The sequence below is a fragment of the Anarhichas minor genome, unplaced genomic scaffold (assembly GCF_050575085.1).
Source record: "Anarhichas minor isolate MPS153535 unplaced genomic scaffold, ASM5057508v1 ptg000005l, whole genome shotgun sequence".
Classification (NCBI taxonomy): domain Eukaryota; kingdom Metazoa; phylum Chordata; class Actinopteri; order Perciformes; family Anarhichadidae; genus Anarhichas; species Anarhichas minor.
Genome location: NW_027466451.1, coordinates 4,093,790 through 4,118,931, shown reverse-complemented (window position 1 = coordinate 4,118,931; position 25,142 = coordinate 4,093,790). Strand labels below are relative to the sequence as shown.

General features: G+C 43.2%; 1 protein-coding gene across 2 annotated transcripts in view; it reads right to left on the bottom strand.

Annotated features, from left to right (window-relative positions):
- The window catches only part of cmip (c-Maf inducing protein), a 55,944-nt gene that overhangs the window by 6,155 nt on the left and 24,647 nt on the right, over window positions 1-25,142 (bottom strand). The window contains exons 3-16 of one of the 2 annotated variants that reach the window (XM_076076417.1): window positions 19,987-20,037; window positions 19,192-19,353; window positions 17,814-17,855; window positions 12,648-12,710; window positions 12,452-12,532; window positions 11,783-11,886; window positions 11,453-11,557; window positions 8,828-9,280; window positions 7,573-7,638; window positions 3,657-3,683; window positions 3,510-3,558; window positions 3,310-3,417; window positions 3,107-3,223; window positions 1,839-1,979 (exon numbers count right to left, since the gene is read on the bottom strand). In XM_076076417.1, the coding sequence (XP_075932532.1) occupies window positions 1,839-1,979; window positions 3,107-3,223; window positions 3,310-3,417; window positions 3,510-3,558; window positions 3,657-3,683; window positions 7,573-7,638; window positions 8,828-9,280; window positions 11,453-11,557; window positions 11,783-11,886; window positions 12,452-12,532; window positions 12,648-12,710; window positions 17,814-17,855; window positions 19,192-19,353; window positions 19,987-20,037 (1,569 nt within the window). The remainder of the gene's footprint in view (window positions 1-1,838; window positions 1,980-3,106; window positions 3,224-3,309; window positions 3,418-3,509; window positions 3,559-3,656; window positions 3,684-7,572; window positions 7,639-8,827; window positions 9,281-11,452; window positions 11,558-11,782; window positions 11,887-12,451; window positions 12,533-12,647; window positions 12,711-17,813; window positions 17,856-19,191; window positions 19,354-19,986; window positions 20,038-25,142) is intronic. The other variant, XM_076076425.1, reaches the window with a different exon arrangement.

Below are 25,142 nucleotides of genomic sequence, written 5' to 3'. Positions count from 1 at the left end.
TTTGTTATAAATGTACATTGGTGCAAAGAGGGTGATAATAAGCTGTACTTGGAGGGGCTTAGGACCCAGGGGAATGTAGGTGAAGGAAACAGGAAGAGACGGAAGACACCAATCAGACACACAAACAGCTGTTCACCGCTCGTCACGATCCTGTAGACCAGTGATTCTCAACTGGTGGTTCGTCGCGGACCCGTTTTCAGTGCTTTGCTTTATGCAGCGGAGTTATTCACGCTCCTTTCCAGCATTTACGGCACTTGTTCAGCGGTGCAGGAAAAACACAGACCAATGCGTTGTGAATCACGTCACGTGATGCAGTTTAGCCAATAAAATAAAGGTATTCTGATACGTTTCCTGACTGCAGTGAGATGCACCCACACCGTGACACAGGGGGGAGAGACAAGGAAAGACATCACAGAGCAGAACTCTGATAATGTTAGATGTGACAGTCAAACATGTGTATGATCCGGTCAAAGACTCAAACTGCTAAAAAGACCACAGTCATTAACCTTTACACTAAAAACACTGTGTCGAAAATGACTGCTTAATAATTAAGTGCATGATAAAATATGCATTAATGCGTACCGTGTAAGATCCCAGCTAACTGATGAACACCTCAGATCTGTTCTGAGAATTGCCACAACCAAACTGACACCAAACGTTGACGCACTGGTTAAAAAGGGTGACCAACAACACTGTTCCCGCTGAAATTAAATTGTACTTGTAATTTATATTAGTTCACACAAACACTCCATTCATCTGCTACTGGCCCGTCTGTCAAATTTTAAAACTCAATGTGGCCCCCGAGCCAAAAAGTTTGCCCACCCCTGCTTTAGAACATCAGCACTAGAGTTACTGGGGTACGGTAGATCTAGCCTTATACCTTTAGTCATGATAACGGGATCTCCATCTTCCAAAAGTAGACCAACGCAGACAATAGATATTCATTTCATATATATTCATGTCACCAGCTTTATATCTTGGAGATTCAACTCGTATGTCTTGAGTCCTAATCTTTAAAGTGAAAAATGTCTGAAGAAGAAATAAGTGCCGACAGTAAACAGAGTGCTGCTATACGACTACGACTGTATGTTCAATCAAGTCTATTAACACATTAAATACACTACAGCTTGAAAGTGCAACATGGCCTCAGTAGTATCTGGAGTCAGTAGTGTTTCATGTGCATAGAGAACATGACGTCACATGTGTCGGGGTTGAGTGGGGGAACATGTGGAGGAATGAAAGCAGCTCTCTGCTCAGGTTCTGGTACCAGAGAAGGTGGAGCTGCTCATACACACACGTATGGATACACGACGCATCGCTCTCTGCTCTCATGCTGGGGCCTTCTAACAGCTGCTGTTTTGGAATTGTGGATTGTTAAGTAGGTCAGACGGGAATATTTGTCCATAATGAGAAACCGGTGATTCTCTTTCTCCTGCAGAGCCCTTCACTCCAACAGGCTGAACGCAGCAGAGATGTGGGACCAACTGGAACAAGACGTTCTCAGTTCAGATCTACCACAACTGCAGGGGTGCCAGAGATCACAGCACCGTGTTCTCCTCAGGCCTCGCTGTACCTCATAACGTACTGAGTGTGTGTGAGAGACTGTGGCTAAGTGGAGAGCAGGGCCGTCCTTCAATCAGTGGATCGGCGGTTTGATCCCCGGCTCAGGCTCCGCCAGTCGCATGTCGATGTGTCCTTGACCCCCAAAAAGTGCTCCCTTCCTGTGCCTACGGTGAATGAATGTGATAGAATCTGAATTGTAAGTCGCTTTGGATGAAAGCGTCTGCTGAATGACTGTGATGTGATGTGATGCGTGTGCGTGTTGGGGCAGGACTCACCAGTTCTTTGAGCTCTCTCTGTCGGTCACAGAGCTGCTCGTACATGCGGAGGCCCACCTGGGTGCTCTCCAGGGTGGAGATGATCTGCAGCTGGGTGTCTTTGTTCTCGATGATGTTGTACTCCAGCATCAGACACAAGATCTGCAAATACACACTCACTATGAGGAGCACTACGGGGCAGAGCCGGAGAACACCAGTGGAGGTCAGTGATGTCATCAGGGTTCAACGTTCTAACAGGAAGCTGTGGTGCAGACTGGGAGGATCTAGCATCACCACTTTCTGTTAAATCTGTCTCCCAGCTGAGTTACTAGAACAGAACTGAAACTAGAGCAGCAACAATTATCCAATTCAGCGATTTGTCAACCAACAGAAAAATGGATCCGTTGATCGATCGATTACAATCTGTATTCTGCTGTCCAGCCCCTACGATGGGACGGTTGGTTTCTGACATCAAGTGAAGCTCTGTCATCTGTGATGGATATTGTTCACTATTTCTACGTCATTTAATATTGAGGAGAGAGTCAGCAGACGAATCTATCATGAAAACCACACCCACTTCTACTAGCGCTTCAGTAATGTACTATATGCATAAACATAAAGAACAGATGTCTTCTATAACGACCCCGTCTCTGCCAATAACCGTGTTCTCCAGTGTTCCAGTCTGTCTGCCTCACTGCTGCAGCTCTGCTCTCCTCCTCCCTACGGAGCTCTGGTTAGTGTCTGCTTTAAGTTCACTTTGTTCACCTTACGCACACGCACACACGCACGCACGCACACACACACACGCACGCACGCACACACACGCACACACACACGCACACACACACACACACGCACACACGCGCACACACACGCACACACACACACACACACACACACACGCTCACACACGCACACACACGCACACACGCACACACACACACACGCACACACGCACGCACGCACACACACACACACACACACGCACACACACACACACACGCACGCACACACACACACGCACACACACACGCACACACGCGCACACACGCACACACGCACGCATGTCTCTGTCTGTTGAGGCCTGAGAGCCGGTCAAACAAGAATAAAAGTTGATATAAAAAGATGATTGAAACTAAAGTACCACATGTTAATGCACCAACAGACCACGAGGAGGTACGAAGAATAAAAGAGAATGTTCATTGATAAAAGAATTCATAGAAAGATGAATGATGAAAGATGATTTTAGCATGAGCCTGGGGTCTGAGTAGGTGGTGAATGCTCTGTACCTCCACCATGGTCTGGTTCCCACGCAGGGCCAGCAGCATGCAGGGACCCAGCTTGTTTTCAGCCAGCGAGAGCAGGAACTTCTTGGTCTTGTAGCAGGAGCCCATCAGGATATGGACCTGGAGGAGAGGAAGAGGAGAGCCAGTTATTATGGGCCACGCACCAGCAGCTGAATTGAACTCTCTGTGTGTCTCCGTACACTCACCATGCTGGCAAACAGCTCTCCATCGTCATCACAGGCCACGCCTCCCGGACTGTAGAGCTGGAACCAGCCGTCTTTACCTGAACGCACGCTGAGTAGGCAGGAATGCACCTGGAAAAAAACACATTTGTCTGTTGGTGAATCTCTACAAAGATGTGCTATGAGGCTGAACCGGTGGTGAAGCTGCAGAAACACACACTCACCTCCTGCCTCGGGTCCTCCGCAAACCTCTGAATGACATATTTCAGTTCCCTGTTTGGACAGAAGCATTAAGACACAAACGTCAGGTGGTTTTCAAACTGGAATCATACTGAATCTGAAGGACGGCGTTTGGTGTCGGAGGTACTTACTTTGTGAATTTGGCATGTGCAAGGGCCCTGAAGAGAGGAGGAGATGTGAGAGGTTAGAGCCCAACACTCTGAGCCCAGCAGGGAGATACAACTAATGTTCATTCAATGCTTTTCTAGCAGTACGGCTCACAGTGTACACCAAGAGGTCAGTTTGTGCTCCTTCTTACAGGACGTCAAGCTGATGACAACATGTGACTTCATATTGATAGCCAGCGGGATCAGAGGGAGGGTAGAGCTCTTTCTCAGCACACAAGGCACCAGCTTGTGAACTTGTAGGAATTGTTTGTTACATTGGATGACATTGTAACGATCATTATAATTATTTCATTAGCAGTTGTAAGATGCTGCTGTGGTGATACCAGGTCAGAGAAATGGATGCTATGGATACAATCCCTCATGCTCCAGGTCTTTCTCTGGTTGTACTAATATATCAGCAGTGACGCTCATCATTATACACAAGTAAGCATATGTCCCCAAAAGAACTGGTCCTTTAGAGCTGTAAGAAGTGGTCCGAGCATGAGGACATGAGGAGAAAACTAGTTACCTAATAACAGACGTGTGTTCCTGCATGTGTGTGCAGGAGCTCACGTGAGAATGTTAGTGTGTGTGTGTGTGTGTGTGTGCGTGCGTGCGTGCGTGCGTGCGTGCGCGCGCCTCGTGCACTGATGTGACTCATTATATCCTTAGCTACAGGCTGCTGGGGAGTATTGTTGCCTTTCTTAATGACGCCCGAAGCCATCGACCCGGCAACAGCGGCGCAGGTGAGCAACAGGTGCGTCCCAGCGTTGGAGGAACAACAAGTCGTCCGCCAGCCATTAGCCAGCTAATGAAGCTCTGGATCAGCCGGCCAATTACCAACAAGAACCCGGAGCTGCTTACAGCCAATTATGGTGGGCTCTCTGAGGAGAGAGAGAGATACGGCCCCTCCAGTTCCTGACCCCCAGAGGTGTGTTCAGGTACCTCACCCACGTCAGAAGCCAGGCCCCAGCAGAACCCTCCTATCAACATGCACACACCCCCGGAGACAGTGATGTAAGGGAGGGGAAGCAAATGAGCAAGGAGGCCGATACAAACAGCCATAAACAGTATATGATTATGGTTGTGGTGTTTTTGGACGGCTCTCAAAAGGCCTCGAATCTGCATTTCTCCAAAACAGCGTTTAGGCTTTCAGGAGACACTAAAACATAGTATACTACTGCAAGTACTGCAACTATTAGGACTTTTTCTAAAAGAAAGCTGGTGAAATGTCAGTCTTCTTCTCTTCTCTTCCATGTACATGTGTACCTACAGTGATGGTGTACTGGGGTTCAGTACTGGGCCTCAAAGCATCTTTTGTAGACACAGCAGAGAGATGAAGCTGCTGTTAACGTGCTGCTGTCACTAACTCAGGCTGCGCACACGTTGTGGAAGCCCTCAGCACACACACACACACACACGCACACGCACACACAGTGTCTAATCTGAGTCCAGGTTGGATATAAATAGCATTAGACGTGTAAACAAACATTAATAATAGCGCCTCGCATATCCCTAAAAAAATAATTGGAGCACTATTTCACTTTTCCACGTTGGTGGTACTTACTGTACTGAAGTACAATTTTGAGGTACCTGTTCTTACTTGATGATTAATACTATGCAGTAGTATATATGCATTAACATGAAGGCATCGGTGTTTTGAGGAGACTATTATCCTCTCAAATACTTAATTACTTACTTACTTGTACTTACAAACAAGACATATGATGAGTTTCTGAAATTGTTAAAGATTAAATGATCCAGCAGGACATGAGGTAGGAAGGTACAATGAGCTCCACCTCAAGCTGCTACAACACTAAATATGTAGAAAGACAATCACACACTTCTGATCACTACTGGAGGAGATAATGATAATATAACATATGATATTATAACATATAATAATATAACATACGATAATATAACATACGATAATATAGCATACGATAATATAACATACGATAATATAGCATACGATAATATAGCATACGATACTATAGCATACGATACTATAGCATACGATACTATAGCATACGATAATATAGCATACGATAATATAACATACGATAATATAGCATACGATAATATAACATACGATAATATAGCATACGATAATATAGCATACGATAATATAGCATACGATACTATAGCATACGATAATATAGCATACGATAATATAGCATACGATAATATAACATACGATAATATAACATACGATAATATAGCATACGATAATATAACATACGATAATATAGCATACGATAATATAACATACGATAATATAGCATACGATAATATAGCATACGATACTATAGCATACGATACTATAGCATACGATACTATAGCATACGATAATATAGCATACGATAATATAACATACGATAATATAGCATACGATAATATAGCATACGATACTATAGCATACGATACTATAGCATACGATAATATAGCATACGATAATATAGCATACGATAATATAACATACGATAATATAACATACGATACTATAGCATACGATAATATAACATATGATAATATAACATACGATAATATAACATACGATACTGTAGCATACGATACTATAGCATACGATACTATAACATACGACAACATAACATATAATAATATAACATACGATAATATAACATACGATAATATAGCATACGATAATATAGCATACGATAATATAGCATACGATAATATAACATACGATAATATAACATACGATACTATAGCATACGATACTATAGCATACGATAATATAACATACGATAATATAACATACGATAATATAACATACGATAACATAACATATAATAATATAACATACGATAATATAACACGATAATATAGCACACGATAATATAACATACGATAATATAACATTTGATAATATAACATATGACAACATAACATATAATAATATAACATATAATAATATAACATACGATAATATAGCATACGATAATATAACACGATAATATAGCACACGATAATATAACATACGATAATATAACATTTGATAATATAACATATGACAACATAACATATAATAATATAACATATAATAATATAACATTTGATAATAACATATGATAATATAACATTTGATAATATAACATTTGATAATATAACATACGATAATATAACATACGATAATATAACATACGATAATATAACATACGATAATATAACATACGATAATATAGCATACGATAATATAGCATACGATAATATAGCATACGATAATATAGCATACGATACTATAGCATACGATAATATAACATACGATAATATAACATACGATAATATAGCATACGATAATATAGCATACGATAATATAGCATACGATAATATAACATACGATAATATAACATTTGATAATATAACATAATATAACATATAATAATATAACATATAATAATATAACATTTGATAATATAACATATAATAATATAACATTTGATAATATAACATATAATAATATAACATTTGATAATATAACATATAATATAACATATAATAATATAACATATAATAATATAACATATGATAATATAACATAACATATAATAATATAACTCCTAAAGACATTCTGCTCCATAATTACTTGAGGTAAATTTTTCAGAAAGACTTTTGCACTTTCAATGAAATAAGGTTTTAACATGTTCTATCATCAAACTGGTATCATTACTTTACTTCAGTGTAGTTTCTCGATACTTCTCCCACAGCTGACCGTTAATACCGTTTTTCAAAAACATGCTGAAGAGTTTGAAGTACTTACTTAGTAAATACAATTACACATCTCAAGCTTTTGTGGGTCATTTCTGTGGCTTGAATGAGAGATCACTAGAGAGATGAATAAGATGCGATGGCGTCTGTGTGATGCGTGTGTACTCACTCTTTTGGGAAGGGGATGGGCTGCAGCAGGCTGGCCAGAGCAGGTCTCCAGTCATCGTAGTCCGACCTGACCGAGACGGACGGTTGTGAAAGGAAGAGGAGAGAAAGAGATGAAGTGAGTCGGTGTGACAATGTAAAGAGGAGGGTGCAGCCTGGAGAACACAGAGATGAAGGAGCAGCTGAAACACGAGCCGTGGGCCTGCGTCATCTCAGCGCTGGTTCAACAGAAGCTGGAGCAGCTTCACATTACTGTTACAAACGTACAGACACAGCAACGCTCTTTAGGCCATCTTGTTTGGTTACCGCACACACACACACACACACACACACACACACACACACACACACACACACACACACACACACACACACACACACACGCACACACGCACACACACGCACACACACACACGCACACACACACACACACACACGTAACCACTGCTCCACTTTCACACCGTGAGACCAGCACCGAGACTCTTCCAGTCATTTACACTCTCTCACATGAAGCACCTTTACAAACGGACCATATCTGTGTTCTTTTGTCCCACGGTTCACCTTTCAATCTCTCAAGCTGTGTGATCTCTACTCTACTCCTCTCCACCATGTGTTCAGGTCCATCCTACAGAGCTGTAAAGGAGGATCCATTAGCAGAAATGGAATATGATATTCATAACTATGACTTAGTTAGTGTATAATCACCTGATACTAACAATCTTTGTGTTTTTGCCTTAGAATGACACCTTTGTATCTACATATTTCTACAGTAGCCCAGAACGGACAAACACTGGCTCTGGAGAGAGCCTTTGCATGTTTACATTACCCGAAGGCCACCGTAGTTCTCCAACACGCTGGTTAGCTGGGGTAAAGTGAGCCACCGAGTGCAAAAGCATGCTATTGCCAGCCACCGTCCGTGTGTCATTATGGTATGGATGGCCTCTGAGCGAGGAGAATGGCGTTACCGCGGTTTTGCACTCGGTGGCTCACGTTACCACAGTCTTGGAAAAAGAAGAGTGAGCAGAGGGGTATTTAGGAGGTTGCAATCAGCTACACTGGCCCTTTAACAGCAGTTATGTTGCCCTTGTTGCGGTCTTATACAGTCAGAGTCAGAGGAGAAGATGAAGAGTAACATCAGAATAAAGGATCCAATGACTGGATGCAGGGGGAACTGCTAGTCCCCTGCTTCATCTCTGGATAGCACCTAGAGCTTCAGCTACTGATCGTCATATCTGACTCTGGGTTCCATTAATACTCACAGCATCTTAAGGATGAGAGCGAAGCAGCCCAGCACCCGGTCGGCCTGCGCTGGCAGCTGGATGGACAGAGTGTTGACGGCCGGGCTGACCAGCAGACAGTCGATGAGGTTGGGCTCGCTGTCGCCCCCCGACGGCCCGCCCTTCCGCCTGGCGTTGGCCGAGTTGTTGTTCCGCTCCAGTTCCACCAGGATCTCGCTGGAGTTGACGACGGAGGGGGGAGGGGTGAGGGGCAGGGCGGGCTTCAGGGAGGAGAAGGGAATGGACGGGGCGGGGTTTGAGGGGGCGGGGGGAGGTGGCTGAGGGGGGCTGGGGTTGGCGGTGAGGGGCAGGAGGGTGGCAGGAGGCGGCTTCAGAGGCTCGGGGCGCAGCAGACGGAGCGGCATGGGGGGCTTCCGTTCGTTCTGCTGCTGGCAGCCGTTTCTGATCTCCTTCAGGCTGGGGGAGTTGTCCCGACTGCACGGGGAAGAGGGGGGAAAGGTAATTGGACGAGATACAAATCCTTTATTCAATGCAGGAGTCAAAGTACAGCAGCAATGTCAATGGAAGTATGAGCAACAGAAGTGACAGAAGGGAAAGACAAAAGAAGAGACAAAGGATCCCGGAGACATGGTCACCAGAGGGACGGCTCCTCCGTGTGCTGGAAGCTTGGAAAAATGGAGTAAGAATGATCCTCTCTGGGGCGAAGGAGATGACTCTAATGAGTCAGCTCAGCCTATACCTCCACATCTCCAGTCAACACAAAGCCTCTATGGAACACACCAGAAAGAAACACGACCACTTCAACAGAAACACTGGAACAGAAAGCAAACAGACTGTGACTGAGCTTAGGTGATGGAAAGGGTTTGGTTTCTCTAATGTACCGTGGCATATGTAAATCTATTGTATCACACTGTAGAGTTATTGTTCCTTTAAAGACGAATAAATAATAAACGGGGACTTTGCTAATTAGCTTAGATTTGAAGTGGCACACCGTGGTCTCATGACGGGACGGTATCTGATCTGCTTTCCCAGTAACACTGCAGATTACTGTTTGTACCGTTTCCTTCATATTAGTCCTACAAGATGTGGGAAATTAACAATCGTGTGTTTTGTTTATCCAATCAATGACAAAAGAATGACCCTTCGACCACGACAGCTGAACAAACAGGTATTGTGTCTGCTGTGCTGAGCTTCTTTCTCACACTACATCTGTTTGCTGTAAGTGTGTCCTCTACGGACAGCATTAAGATTTACAGGAAATGTCTGGTCATCATAAATCATAAGGTCATTCTAAGAGTCTGTTCTTTCTCACATGATAATTACTGTATTTTTATTTCTCCGCCATGATAGCGAACTAGACAATATCGATATTCACGATTATACCGATAATGAAAATTCACCACAAACAAGTTATTGTGACTGTTTTTTTATCGTGATCCGCCATTAAATCCCATATCATCCATCCACCGCCCAGTGACAGCTATAGGGAGACGAAGTCCCGCCTCCCGATGCCCAGCATGGGACCGTATATGTATTGTAGTCAAGGGTGAGAAACAAATAACTCTTTGATCCTGTTTGAATTGTGCCATGAATTACACACACGTTTGTCAATTAGAATAATAATTCTGCACATCAAGAAAGTTGTATTTTGGTGTAAAACTGTAGAAATATATGAGGTATAAGTGAAAATACCCTAAAGTGGCGTAAGTGACTTGTGAAGCTGCGATGCCTCCGATGTGTTTAGTACCAGGATGTACTCACACCTACAGCAGGTCTGGCTCTGATCAACAGAGTCACTGGATTCAACACATCAGCTGAGAGAACTCCACATGTGTTCATGGGCATGGCTACGTTAGCTCGCTCGCTAGCAAGCCAAGCTACCGTCTGTAGTTGGTGACGTTGTGCGAGACGAGAGATGTTCACTGATCACGTTCACACTAAACTAAATGATACGACAAGTCTACCACGAGCTGCCACTTTCCTGACAAACATCATATGTGTAATTCATGGCATTATTCAAAAAGGCAGAGATCATTGCAATTGACTACTGAACATATTTCTTCCGGGTCCCACGGCGAACTTCTCCTCTCTACAGAGTAACTATGGACAACAACACCAAGCATGTCCTGTGTTGTTGCTAGGAGCTGAGGAGAGTCCGGTTGTCTTTTTGACGGCAGCACCAACAATAATAATAATACTTGGAAACACGCATTTCGTTCTGGGTAACAATCACAGTTATCACAGACTTCAACCAGTTGTGCACTTCTTGTTCGTACGTTATCAAATGACTCTTATTGACAGATGTTTAATAAAGAGTATCGAGTAACTCACATAATGTCTGTAAATCTCTCTATATGTGGTTCTGTCACCTACAACACTCACTGTCAGCAAAGAGCACACATTGACTCAGGTAGCCATTTTGTACACAAGCAGTGAGGCAGTGTGAAGCCCCAGCGGAGCTTAGGCTCCTCTAGCCTTCCATGCCGCTGACCCACAGACAGATCTGAGCTGCTCACACTGCAGCGGTCAGATAAACAAGATGTCAAGACATGAGTGGAAAGGGAAGTGAAGGAGGTGAGGCAAGTTTACAAACTCCATCGAGTTCTGAAAGAGACTGAGTGTGTGAGTGAGTGTGTACTGACTGACCTGTTGATGAACTCCTCGTAACAGGAGTAAATGGCGGCGAGACACACTGCCACCAGGTTTGGCAGGACGCGTGGGTGAGGGCACTGCCCCGTTGGCCCGTGCATGCTGCAACACACATGGGTGCAGGTTAGTCTGGCTACTGAAGGATCAGCATCAGCCTCACGCTGCTTTGAGTATGAGTAACGGAGAGTCTAAGTGTTGTTAGGAGGCTTTCATCCCTGTAATACACCAGTAGTCATTAACGTGTCTACATGTGACCCAGCGGGGCGTTGACGATCTTGTGGGACCCGTTGACACGGACGTGTGCCGTGGTGCGGGACGGTGTCTCACCTGTGGACGAACTTCTTGACGACCTCCATCCCAGCATTCAGCTCGTTGAGAGCCAGGATGTACTCCTGAGTGAAGAGACGCAGTCGAGGGCACTTTCCAAAATCCTGTCAGAGACACACAATTAACATATATCAACCCGACCAAAGAGAGAAGACAGAACTGCAGGATTACATCAAAAAGGAGAGGTTCCCCCTTTTGTTTTGGTATGGAGAAAGAAACCTTTTAGAGCGTTAACATGAGTCATGGTTAGTGCCTTAATCCCTCAGCAACATCTGATTTCATTATAGATTTTGTTTTTTGGTCCGTTTCTCTATCAATCTCCTTATCCATTGCTTTATGATTAACTGCTGGGTAAAATAAAGCATATACATATTTTAAATGTTAGGTTTAGTTTCACTGGGCTGAGCTGATTAAGGGTCCTGTCTGATTAACATGCCAACATCAGGTTTTTATCATATATTTTCTAATATATATATATATTCAGGATTTAGATCAGACTTATCAGAAGAACTGAAGGCATTTCTTGTCCTACTAGACCTAAAGAATGTAGCGACTTGCACATAAACAACCATAAACATGAAATTGCATGCATTAAACAGACTAAATATAACAGATTCCTAGTTCTATTACTGAAGGCTCTGTGCAGCTCCAGGACAGAGCCGTTCTCACCATGTTGTGTTTGAGGATTCTCTGGACCACAGGAGTGAAAACTTCGATCACCACCATGGACCGCGGCCGCTCCCGACAGTGCTGCAACACACAGCCATGACTATTAACAGGAAGCACTGTGAAACGCTTAAAACCATTTCTCTTTACTATCATGGCTTTACTATCAGCGTTGTTCTACTTTGACACATGGGCTTACCTTACAGAAGAACTCACACAGGTCAGGTGGTGGGTGGTTGTTTTCCAGAAGAGGAGCAATGGCCTAAACACACACAGAGACTGATGAATATTTCCATATCCTATCTCTTATTTATCCTGGCTGGGAGCCAACAGTATAGATGTGAGCTGTTAGTTGCAGGAGATTTGTAAAATAAAGCTCACAGGAGACTACGCAAACACCAGAAACTCTCTCAGCATCAAACTCTTCAGTTCTGCCCAGATACGGTTATAATACTGTCATGATAGCACCATGATAACGCCATGATAGTGCCATGATACTGCCATGATAGCGCCATAATAACGCAATGATACCGCCATGATACCACCATGATAGCATCATAATAATGCCATGATACCACCATGATAGCGCTATAATAACGCCATGATACTGCCATGATAGCGCCATAATAACGCAATGATACCGCCATGATACCACCATGATAGCATCATAATAACGCCATGATACCATGATAGCACCATATTAACGCCATACCACCACGATAGCGCCATAATAACGCAATGATACCGCCATGATACCACCATGATAGCATCATAATAACGCCATGATACCATGATAGCACCATATTAACGCCATACCACCACGATAGCGCCATAATAACGCAATGATACCGCCATGATAGCGCCATAATAACGCAATGATACCGCCATGATAGCGCTATAATAACGCCATGATACCACCATGATAGCACCATAATAACGCCATGATACCACCATGATAGCGCCATAATAACGCCATGATACCACCATGATAGCATCATAATAACGCCATGATACCACCATGATAACGCCATGCTACCACGATAGCGCCATAATAACGCAATGATACCGCCATGATAGCGCCATGATACCACCATGATAGCGCCATAATAACGCGATGATACCGCCACGATAGCGCCATAATAACGCCATGATACCACCATGATAGCATCATAATAACGCCATGATACCACCACGATAGCGCCATAATAACGCCATGATACCACCATGATAGCGCCATAATAACGCCATGATACCACCATGATAGCATCATAATAACGCCATGATACCGCCATGATAGCGCTATAACGCCATGATAGCACCATAATAACGCCATGATACCACCATGATAGCGCTATAATAACGCCATGATACCGCCATGATAACGCAATGATACCGCCATGATACCACCATGATAGCATCATAATAACGCCATGATACCACCATGATAGCGCCATAATAACGCAATTATACCGCCATGATAGTGCCATAATAACGCAATGATACCACCATGATAGCGCCATAATAACGCAATGATACCGCCATGATAGCGCCATAATAACGCCATGATACCACCATGATAGCGCCATAATAACGCCATGATACCACCACGATAGCATCATAATAACGCCATGATACCACCATGATAGCGCCATAATAACGCCATGATACCACCATGATAGCATCATAATAACGCCATGATACCGCCAGGATAGCGCCATAATAACGCCATGATACCACCATGATAGCACCATAATAACGCCATGATACCACCATGATAGCGCTATAATAATGCCATAATACCGCCATGATAGCGCCATAATAACGCCATGATACCACCATGATAGCATCATAATAACGCCATGATACCACCACGATAGCGCCATAATAACGCCATGATACCACCATGATAGCGCTATAATAACGCTATGATGCCGCCATGATAGCGCCATAATAACGCAATGATACCGCCATGATACCACCATGATAGCATCATAATAACGCCATGATACCACCATGATAGCACCATAATAACGCCATGATACCACCATGATAGCGCTATAATAACGCCATGATACCGCCATGATAGCGCCATAATAACGCAATGATACCGCCATGATACCACCATGATAGCATCATAATAACGCCATGATACCACCATGATAGCGCCATAATAACGCAATGATACCACCATGATAGCGCCATAATAACGCCATGATACCACCATGATAGCGCTATAATAACGCCATGATACTGCCATGATAGCGCCATAATAACGCAATGATACCGCCATGATAGCGCCATAATAACGCAATGATACCGCCATGATAGCGCTATAATAACGCCATGATACCACCATGATAGCACCATAATAACGCCATGATACCACCATGATAGCGCCATAATAACGCCATGATACCACCATGATAGCATCATAATAACGCCATGATACCACCATGATAACGCCATGCTACCACGATAGCGCCATAATAACGCAATGATACCGCCATGATAGCGCCATAATAACGCCATGATACCACCATGATAGCGCCATAATAACGCAATGATACCACCATGATAGCATCATAATAACGCCATGATACCACCATGATAGCGCCATAATAACGCCATGATACCGCCATGATAGCGCTATAACGCCATGATAGCACCATAATAACGCCATGATACCACCATGATAGCGCTATAATAATGCAATGATACCGCCATGATACCACCATGATAGCATCATAATAACGCCATGATACCACCATGATAGCGCCATAATAACGCAATTATACCGCCATGATAGTGCCATAATAACGCAATGATACCACCATGATAGCGCCATAATAACGCAATGATACCGCCATGATAGCGCCATAATAACGCCATGATACCACCATGATAGCGCCATAATAACGCCATGATACCACCACGATAGCATCATAATAACGCCATGATACCACCATGATAGCGCCATAATAACGCCATGATACCACCATGATAGCATCATAATAACGCCATGATACCGCCAGGATAGCGCCATAATAACGCCATGATACCACCATGATAGCACCATAATAACGCCATGATACCACCATGATAGCGCTATAATAATGCCATAATACCGCCATGATAGCGCCATAATAACGCCATGATACCACCATGATAGCATCATAATAACGCCATGATACCACCACGATAGCGCCATAATAACGCCATGATACCACCATGATAGCGCTATAATAACGCCATGATGCCGCCATGATAGCGCCATAATAACGCAATGATACCGCCATGATACCACCATGATAGCATCATAATAACGCCATAATACCACCATGATAGCACCATAATAACGCCATGATACCACCATGATAGCGCTATAATAACGCCATGATACCGCCATGATAGCGCCATGATACCACCATGATAGCGCTATAATAACGCCATGATACCGCCATGATAGCGCCATAATAACGCAATGATACCGCCATGATACCACCATGATAGCATCATAATAACGCCATGATACCACCATGATAGCGCCATAATAACGCAATGATACCACCATGATAGCGCCATAATAACGCAATGATACCACCATGATAGCGCCATAATAACGCCATGATACCGCCAGGATAGCGCTATAATAACGCCATGATACCACCATGATAGCACCATAATAACGCCATGATACCACCATGATAGCGCTATAATAACGCCATGATACCGCCATGATAGCGCCATAATAACGCAATGATACCGCCATGATACCACCATGATAGCGCCATAATAACGCAATGATACCGCCATGATAGCGCCATAATAACGCCATGATACCGCCATGATAGCGCTATAATAACGCCATGATACCACCATGATAGCGCCATAATAACGCAATGATACCGCCATGATAGCGCCATAATAACGCAATGATACCGCCATGATAGCGCCATAATAACGCCATGATACCACCATGATAGCATCATAATAACGCCGTGATAGCGACATAATAACGCAATGATACCGCCATGATAGCGCCATAATAACGCAATGATACCACCATGATAGCGCTATAATAACGCAATGATACCGCCATGATAGCGCCATAATAACGCCATGATACCACCATGATAGCACCATAATAACGCCATGATACCACCATGATAGCGCTATAATAACGCCATGATACTGCCATGATAGCGCCATAATAACGCAATGATACCGCCATGATACCACCATGATAGCATCATAACGCCATGATACCACCATGATAGCGCCATAATAACGCAATGATACCGCCATGATAGCGCCATAATACCGCTATGATACCGCCATGATAGCGCTATAATAACGGCATGATACCACCATGATAGCGCCATAATAACGCAATGATACCGCCATGATAGCGCCATAATAACGCCATGATACCACCATGATAGCATCATAATAACGCCATGATACCACCATGATAGCACCATAATAACGCCATGATACCATGATAGCGCCATAATAACGCAATGATACCGCCATGATAGCGCTATAATAACGCCACCACCATGATAGCATCATAATAACGCCATGATACCACCATGATAGCATCATAATAACGCCATGATACCACCATGATAGCATCATAATAACGCCGTGATAGCGCCATAATAACGCAATGATACCGCCATGATAGCGCCATAATAACGCAATGATACCACCATGATAGCGCCATAATAACGCAATGATACCGCCATGATAGCGCCATAATAACGCAATGATACCACCATGATAGCATCATAATAACGCAATGATACCGCCATGATAGCGCCATAATAACGCAATGATACCGCCATGATAGCGCCATAATAACGCAATGATACCGCCATGATAGCGCCATAATAACGCAATGATACCGCCATGATAGCGCCATAATAACGCAATGATACCACCATGATAGCATCATAATAACGCCATGATACCACCATGATAGCACCATAATAACGCCATGATACCACCATGATAGCGCCATAATAACGCAATGATACCGCCATGATAGCGCTATAATAACGCCATGATACCACCATGATAGCATCATAATAACGCCATGATACCACCATGATAGCGCCGTGATACCACTATTTTACCGCCATGATACTGCTACCATGATGATACTAGCATGATATTGGCATGATACTGCCATCTTACCGCTCCTATTATACAGCGCAAGCAACAATCAAAAATGTACAAGTGTAACACAAACCAATACATGAAGATATCTGTCCTCAATTTAAAGATCAAACCAGCAGGACTCAAGCGGGTTCATTATTAACTTCAGGCTGACATTAAATATCAATTTATAGTGGAAACTCACCACAATGATGTTCTCATGATCCTGAGTGCTGAGATTAGAGTTCTGTGGTGAAGACCAAGAGAAAAAACTGGAGTCAAATGTCCGCACAGCAATATAAAAAAGGAGAACTTTATGAGGGCTTATTTTTTTTTAAACATTTGGACCAAGTTTAGGATTAGTGTCATCTTTAGGTGGAGTTAGGTTAGGTTGCTGCTTCGTACTGCGTGGTCATGTGAACTGACACAGTGCCACGTCAACATAGTACCCAAACACATTGTCTGGAATATTGTGCCTTAGAGGAGATGGCACCACATCAGAGCAAACATAAGGACGAACCAAAACATCACAACCAAAGTGTGAGGCTTTACATCATTGTTACATCAATTCATATCTCTTATTCTAAATTTACCAAGATTGTTTTAATGTATTTCTTTATGCTGCAATACTAACTCTAAAAACTTCAATGTCAGTAATGCAAAGCTTTTTTAGGAAAGGTATCATTTAAATACTTCTTAGCAGTAGAACCTGACATAAGCTCATGGTCACGTTGTCATAAAGCAGGCTGTGAACATTCATGGTCCCCAGAGGAGGATTCTTAAAGGACTAGTTTGACATTTTGCCACGACTTGGATAAAACTCCGTAGGATGAAGTTGAAGCTACCTCTGGCAGCAGGTTAGCTTAGCTAATAGCTTAGCAAAAAGACTGAAAACAACTAGCATTGTTCATTTGTGTAAAAACATAATACTGCTGTTCTAAAGTGCGTTTTGTGTCAGACTATTTATTGGCCAGTAGCAGTTTTTACATTTCAGTTTCTTACACAAGTCTAGCGACTCAAAAACACAAATAAACAGGCTTTTGTTACCTTTAAACAAAGTGAAGCTAACTGTTGACTGGCTGTTGCTTCACAGTGTATAATCTAAAACATATGGTCTGTATGTAAAACCTGAATGAACTGGTAACTATATCTGATTTATAACTGTAGTAGAGCCAAACCTATTATGTTTTCCTCTGATTGGAGTGTAAAGCAGCAAGAAACTAAAATTCTCAAGTATATGAAGTCTTAAGTGTTTAAATTGATAAATAAGTAGTTGGAAATAAATAACCAAGTGAATTAATTGTGTTAAATATATAAAGGAACCAATAATTGTGCCCTCACTTAAGAATGTAAAACATCAGCTCTTCTTATTTCTTCATTTCTATTTCCTTATTGTAAGATTAACCGGTTTCTTTCTGGTTATTGTTATAATTTAAAGAAGTGAAGAAAAGACAATAAGGACTAGGCTTAGATGAGGGTCCAAACTAATATTAGGCATAAAGAGGGAATGGTAAGGTCCTGATAGGTAAAATACTGCATCCATGAATGTGTGTGTGTGCGTGTGTGTGTGTGTGTGTTTCTACCTCGGCCAGCAGGGTGGAGATGATGTGCAGAGGAGCCTGGTGGATGGACTCGTCCTGCAGCGGTGAGGTCAGAGCCATGTCCACCAGCGCCCTGATCTCCTTCAGTACCACGTCCCAGCGACTCGGGTTGTTGAGGACCTTGCGGTACTTGTAGATCTTTTTCTGCATGAAAAGCACAACACAACAGCCCCCGGTGACTACCGAGAAAAACATCTGGAACATCATCATCCTTTTCTGGAGCTGCTGCCTGCGTTGTTTTGTGACAGAAACATTTGTCGAAAGTGTGAATTTTCTTCTGGTCTTTGGTCTGTTTCATGTGGCGTGGACATTTCTATCTAGAATGGTGGAGTGGAAGCACATCAACAGGACATGCTTGTGAAGAGTCAGAGCTGCGTGGACCGATCATGATACCCGGGCACTGCTGTCTATACAACAGCTTTATATTTGTCCCTGAGAGACAATGTTGAGTGTAAAAAGAATAAAGTAAACCAAAGGAAGTCGGTGTGAGCTCTCTGAACTTCTTCAGGCCTACTTCCTCGTGCAGCTTCATTTAGCTCGGTGAGCTCAGCACGACTCTGGTACCGACAGGCTTAGAGGTCAGATCCTCATAAAGAGCTGCAACGTGGAGGGACTGACTGTGAGAAGAGTTCTAAAGCAACACAAACCTACTGTGCTTTTCAACATTATCAATCAGCAATACATTTCAATATGTGTGTATTTCTTAAATAAGGAACAATACAGGATACAATACATGAAACAAATCCATTAATAGTTAAAGACAAACAGTAACCTTACCTTCCACTGCAGGGAGTGAAACCACTGGTCCCTTAAGTAGCTGTTTGCAGCCTGTAGCCACACACACACACACACACACACACACACACACACACACACACACACACACACACACACACACACACACACACACACACACACACACACACACACAAAGGATTCGTTACATGTGATCTCAGGTAATAGGAAGCAAACCCACACACAAGGGTTTCATGTCATTTGCTAGCAGCCACTCAGTCAACAGCATCCTTCGGCGTGGCACTTATTGCATTCGTTTGTTTCTGCACTGTACGTTGGCTCTGGTTTATGCTCTTAGATGCTTGTTTGAGGAAAGGACATGCACTTATTACTTCTGGTGACTAGTTCTCTCGAAAACCGATGTTGAATACACCTATTGTAAGTCGCTTTGGATAAAAGTGTCTGCTAAATGACTGTAATGTAATAATGTAAATGTAATGGATACGGTGTTTTTATCAGTTTGTAATCTAAGAACTGATCCATTCTGAAGATAGATTTACAGTTGCAGATGACTTCAGCAGGGTTTCTGACTCACGAATGCAGAGCCCTCCCTCCAACTACCATTGGTTAGTCAAAAACTAATTTCACTCCTAAACCAGCCCACAGTACCTGCTGTGAGTGTTTAACATTAGTCATGAATAAACTGTACTGCCTGCCAAAGAAAAAATAGATTCAACAGGCAGGTTGGACTTTGACGGGAGACATTCTGAACATTAATGCTGCACTGATCAATATTTTATATTAACAATGGGTCAATGTTCAATGAAAGTGGTTGCACATAGTGATGAATAAATAAAGAATAAGCAGCGAGGAGCCTCCAGCTGGTGAACATAGCTGAACATTTAGCAGTTAGAGAGTTGGTGGAGACCAAAAGAAGAGCTAAAAGCAGAGCGACTGTTGGATTAAACACCGTTGTTTCACTGCATCTCATGGATGTGAGTGCAAGCGAGCAAAACATAATTCATGAAGCACATTTCATTCCATGTGCTGCACAACATGTGAGCTACCAAGTCTACGTGGATAGGGTAAAGATCAAACGTGAGGCACAGTAAGTTACAGTACAGTAAGTTAGAGTGAGTTACAGTAAGTTAGAGTGAGTTACAGTAAGTTACAGTAAGTTAGTGAGTTAGAGTGAGTTAGAGTGAGTTACAGTAAGTTAGAGTGAGTTACAGTAAGTTACAGTAAGTTAGTGAGTTAGAGTGAGTTAGAGTGAGTTAGTGAGTTACAGTAAGTTACAGTGAGTTAGAGTCAGTTAGAGTGAGTTAGTGAGTTACAGTAAGTTACAGTGAGTTAGAGTGAGTTAGAGTGAGTTAGTGAGTTACAGTAAGTTAGAGTAAGTTACAGTGAGTTAGAGTAAGTTACAGTGAGTTCGAGTGAGTTAGAGTGAGTTACAGTAAGTTAGAGTAAGTTACAGTGAGTTAGAGTGAGTTACAGTGAGTTACAGTAAGTTAGAGTGAGTTACAGTAAGTTACAGTGAGTTACAGTAAGTTACAGTGAGTTAGAGTGAGTTACAGTAAGTTAGAGTGAGTTAGAGTAAGTTACAGTGAGTTAGAGTGAGTTAGAGTGAGTTAGAGTGAGTTACAGTAAGTTAGAGTAAGTTAGTCAGTTAGAGTGAGTTACAGTGAGTTAGAGTGAGTTACAGTGAGTTAGAGTGAGTTACAGTGAGTTACAGTAAGTTAGAGTGAGTTACAGTGAGTTAGAGTGAGTTACAGTGAGTTACAGTGAGTTAGAGTAAGTTACAGTGAGTTAGAGTGAGTTACAGTGAGTTACAGTAAGTTAGAGTGAGTTACAGTAAGTTAGAGTAAGTTAGTCAGTTAGAGTGAGTTACAGTGAGTTAGAGTGAGTTACAGTGAGTTAGAGTGAGTTACAGTGAGTTACAGTGAGTTAGAGTGAGTTACAGTGAGTTAGAGTGAGTTACAGTGAGTTACAGTGAGTTAGAGTGAGTTACAGTGAGTTAGAGTGAGTTACAGTGAGTTACAGTGAGTTAGAGTAAGTTACAGTGAGTTAGAGTGAGTTACAGTGAGTTACAGTAAGTTAGAGTGAGTTACAGTAAGTTACAGTGAGTTACAGTAAGTTACAGTGAGTTAGAGTGAGTTACAGTAAGTTAGAGTGAGTTAGAGTAAGTTACAGTGAGTTAGAGTGAGTTAGAGTGAGTTAGAGTGAGTTACAGTAAGTTAGAGTAAGTTAGTCAGTTAGAGTGAGTTACAGTGAGTTACAGTGAGTTACAGTAAGTTACAGTGAGTTAGAGTGAGTTAGAGTAAGTTAGAGTAAGTTAGAGTGAGTTAGAGTGAGTTAGAGTGAGTTAGAGTGAGTTAGAGTGAGTTAGTGAGTTACAGTAAGTTAGAGTAAGTTACAGTAAGTTAGAGTGAGTTACAGTAAGTTACAGTAAGTTAGAGTGAGTTACAGTGAGTTACAGTGAGTTAGAGTGAGTTACAGTGAGTTACAGTGAGTTACAGGGAGGTTGGGGACACGGAATCCGAATGGACCATGTTCAAAGCCTCTATTGTGGATGCGGCCGCTAGGAGCTGTGGCCGGAAGGTCATCGGTGCCTGTCGTGGCGGCAACCCGAGAACCCGGTGGTGGACACCGGAGGTGAGGGAAGCCGTCAAGCTGAAGAAGGAGACCTTCAAGGCCTGGTTGGCCCAGGGGTCTCCTGAAGCAGGTACAGGTACTGGCAGGCCAGAAGGGCTGCAGCTGCGGTGGTCGCGAATGCTAAAACTCGGGCATGGGAGGAGTTCGGGGAGGCCATGGAGAAGGACTTTCGGTTGGCCTCAAGGAGGTTCTGGCAAACCATCCGACGGCTCAGGAAGGGAAAGCAGGGCTTACCCCAGGCTGTTCTCAGCAGGGGGGGGGGGCAACTGCTAACCCGGACGGGGGACATCGTCGGGCGGTGGAAAGAGCACTTTGAGGAACTCCTAAACCCGACCAACATGTCCTCTGCAGAGGAGGCAGCGCCTGAGGACCTAGGGGGAGGCTCACCCATATCCCTGGCAGAGGTCGCTGAGGTAGTTAAAAAGCTCCTTGGTGGCAAGGCGCCTGGGGTGGGTGAGATCCACCCTGAGATGCTGAAGGCGCTGGACATAGTTGGGCTGTCCTGGCTGACATGGCCATGGAATGGCAGACCGGGGTGGTGGTTCCCATCTTCAAAAAGGGGGACCGGAGAGTGTGCTCGAATTACCGGGGTATCACACTACTCAGCCTCCCGGGGAAGGCTTATGCCAGGGTGCTGGAAAGGAGGCTCCGACCGCTTGTCGAACCTCGGATTCAAAAGGAGCAGTGCGGATTCCGTCCCGGCCGTGGAACAGTGGACCAGCTCTTTACCCTCGCAAGACTACTGGAGGGGTTCTGGGAGTTTGCCCAACCAGTCTACATGTGCTTTGTGGACTTGGAGAAGGCTTTCGACCGGGTCCCTCGGGGGTGCTGCGTGAGTGAGTTAGAGTGAGTTACATTAAGTTACAGAGAGTTAGAGTGAGTTAGAGTGAGTTAGAGTGAGTTACATTAAGTTACAGTAAGTTAGAGTGAGTTAGAGTGAGTTACAGAGAGTTACAGTGAGTTACAGTAAGTTAGAGTGAGTTACATTAAGTTACAGAGAGTTACAGAGAGTTACAGTAAGTTAGAGTGAGTTACATTAAGTTACAGTAAGTTAGAGTGAGTTAGAGTGAGTTAGAGTGAGTTACATTAAGTTACAGTAAGTTAGAGTGAGTTATATTAAGTTACAGAGAGTTACAGTGAGTTACAGTAAGTTAGAGTGAGTTACATTAAGTTACAGAGAGTTACAGAGAGTTACAGTAAGTTAGAGTGAGTTACATTAAGTTACAGTAAGTTAGAGTGAGTTAGAGTGAGTTACATTAAGTTAGAGTGAGTTACAGTAAGTTAGAGTGAGTTAGAGTGAGTTAGAGTGAGTTACAGTAAGTTAGAGTGAGTTACAGTAAGTTAGAGTGAGTTACAGTAAGTTAGAGTGAGTTAGAGTGAGTTAGAGTGAGTTACAGTAAGTTAGAGTGAGTTAGAGTGAGTTAGAGTGAGTTACAGTAGAAGTAAGATAAATGAAATGGTTGAAATTATTGGCCGACATCTTTTAAAAATGAGCTTCTCCTACAACACAGATAGAGTACAAGGAAAAGTGAGTGACGCAACAGGACCAGAAAGGATGCGGCATTATTCCCGTCTGCTTCCAGCGTGTTTGAACTTTTTTACTACCCGTCCGCTGTTTGTTAACAGCAAAACAAAGTGCGCTAACACTGAGCTCAGACCAGTCTAGGTGCGGTTTGTATTCAGAGGGAGAAAGTGAACATGGTGTAGTGTGTTCAGTACAGTAGGTGGCCTATTGTTTGAGAGAAACAATCATGCCTGTGTGCTACTGTGAAGGAGTTAAACTGTAACTGTTTTAATATTATTAATAGAGTAAAATGATGTCAGGGTATACTGAGTCCATTATTGTCTGCTTAAAGCTCTTGATAACAAGCCTGTATCCCCCATTAAAGAGATGAGTCAGCATAGTTTACATTCCCGGTTCCCTCGTCTCAAAGTCGATGTGTTTTTGGTTAGAAGTCTGAAACAAGCTCTGTGTTAACACAGGATGAAGAGTTTTGAACATTTTGTTCTACGACATAAAATCGTCATGAAACATACTCTACTTGTGAATTTAGAAGCTTTTACGTGTTTAAAATGATTGGGTTGTGTATTCATCACTTTTATTGCTACTACGTCACACGCCATGCAGCTACATAGTTTGTGCGTATGAACAATTAGTTGCTGCAGCGACTTACTATCTTACTATCCTCAGTTTCCCATGACCTGGAAATATTTGTTCCAATGTTCCATGTTCTTCCAGTAAGTGAAGCAACACACCAGGTTTTCCAGGTTTTCACCGCTTTCAGGAACCCTGACTGATCTCGGCTCGTGGATGCAAACCGGCCGAGCTTTTCCCTCCGAGGAACACACTGAATGTGTCTGGCAGCGGTCCAAACAGCTGGCAGCATGCATAAGCAAACACAGCTGATGAGGTGGGTAGACACCGCTGACCCCCACCACCAATAATGGGCCGAGTAGCGTATCAGAGGTAATTGGGCTAATGGGCTACAGTACCGAATGTGCTCACTGAAGGACTCTGGTTAACGTGGGGATGGACTGAGGTGTGA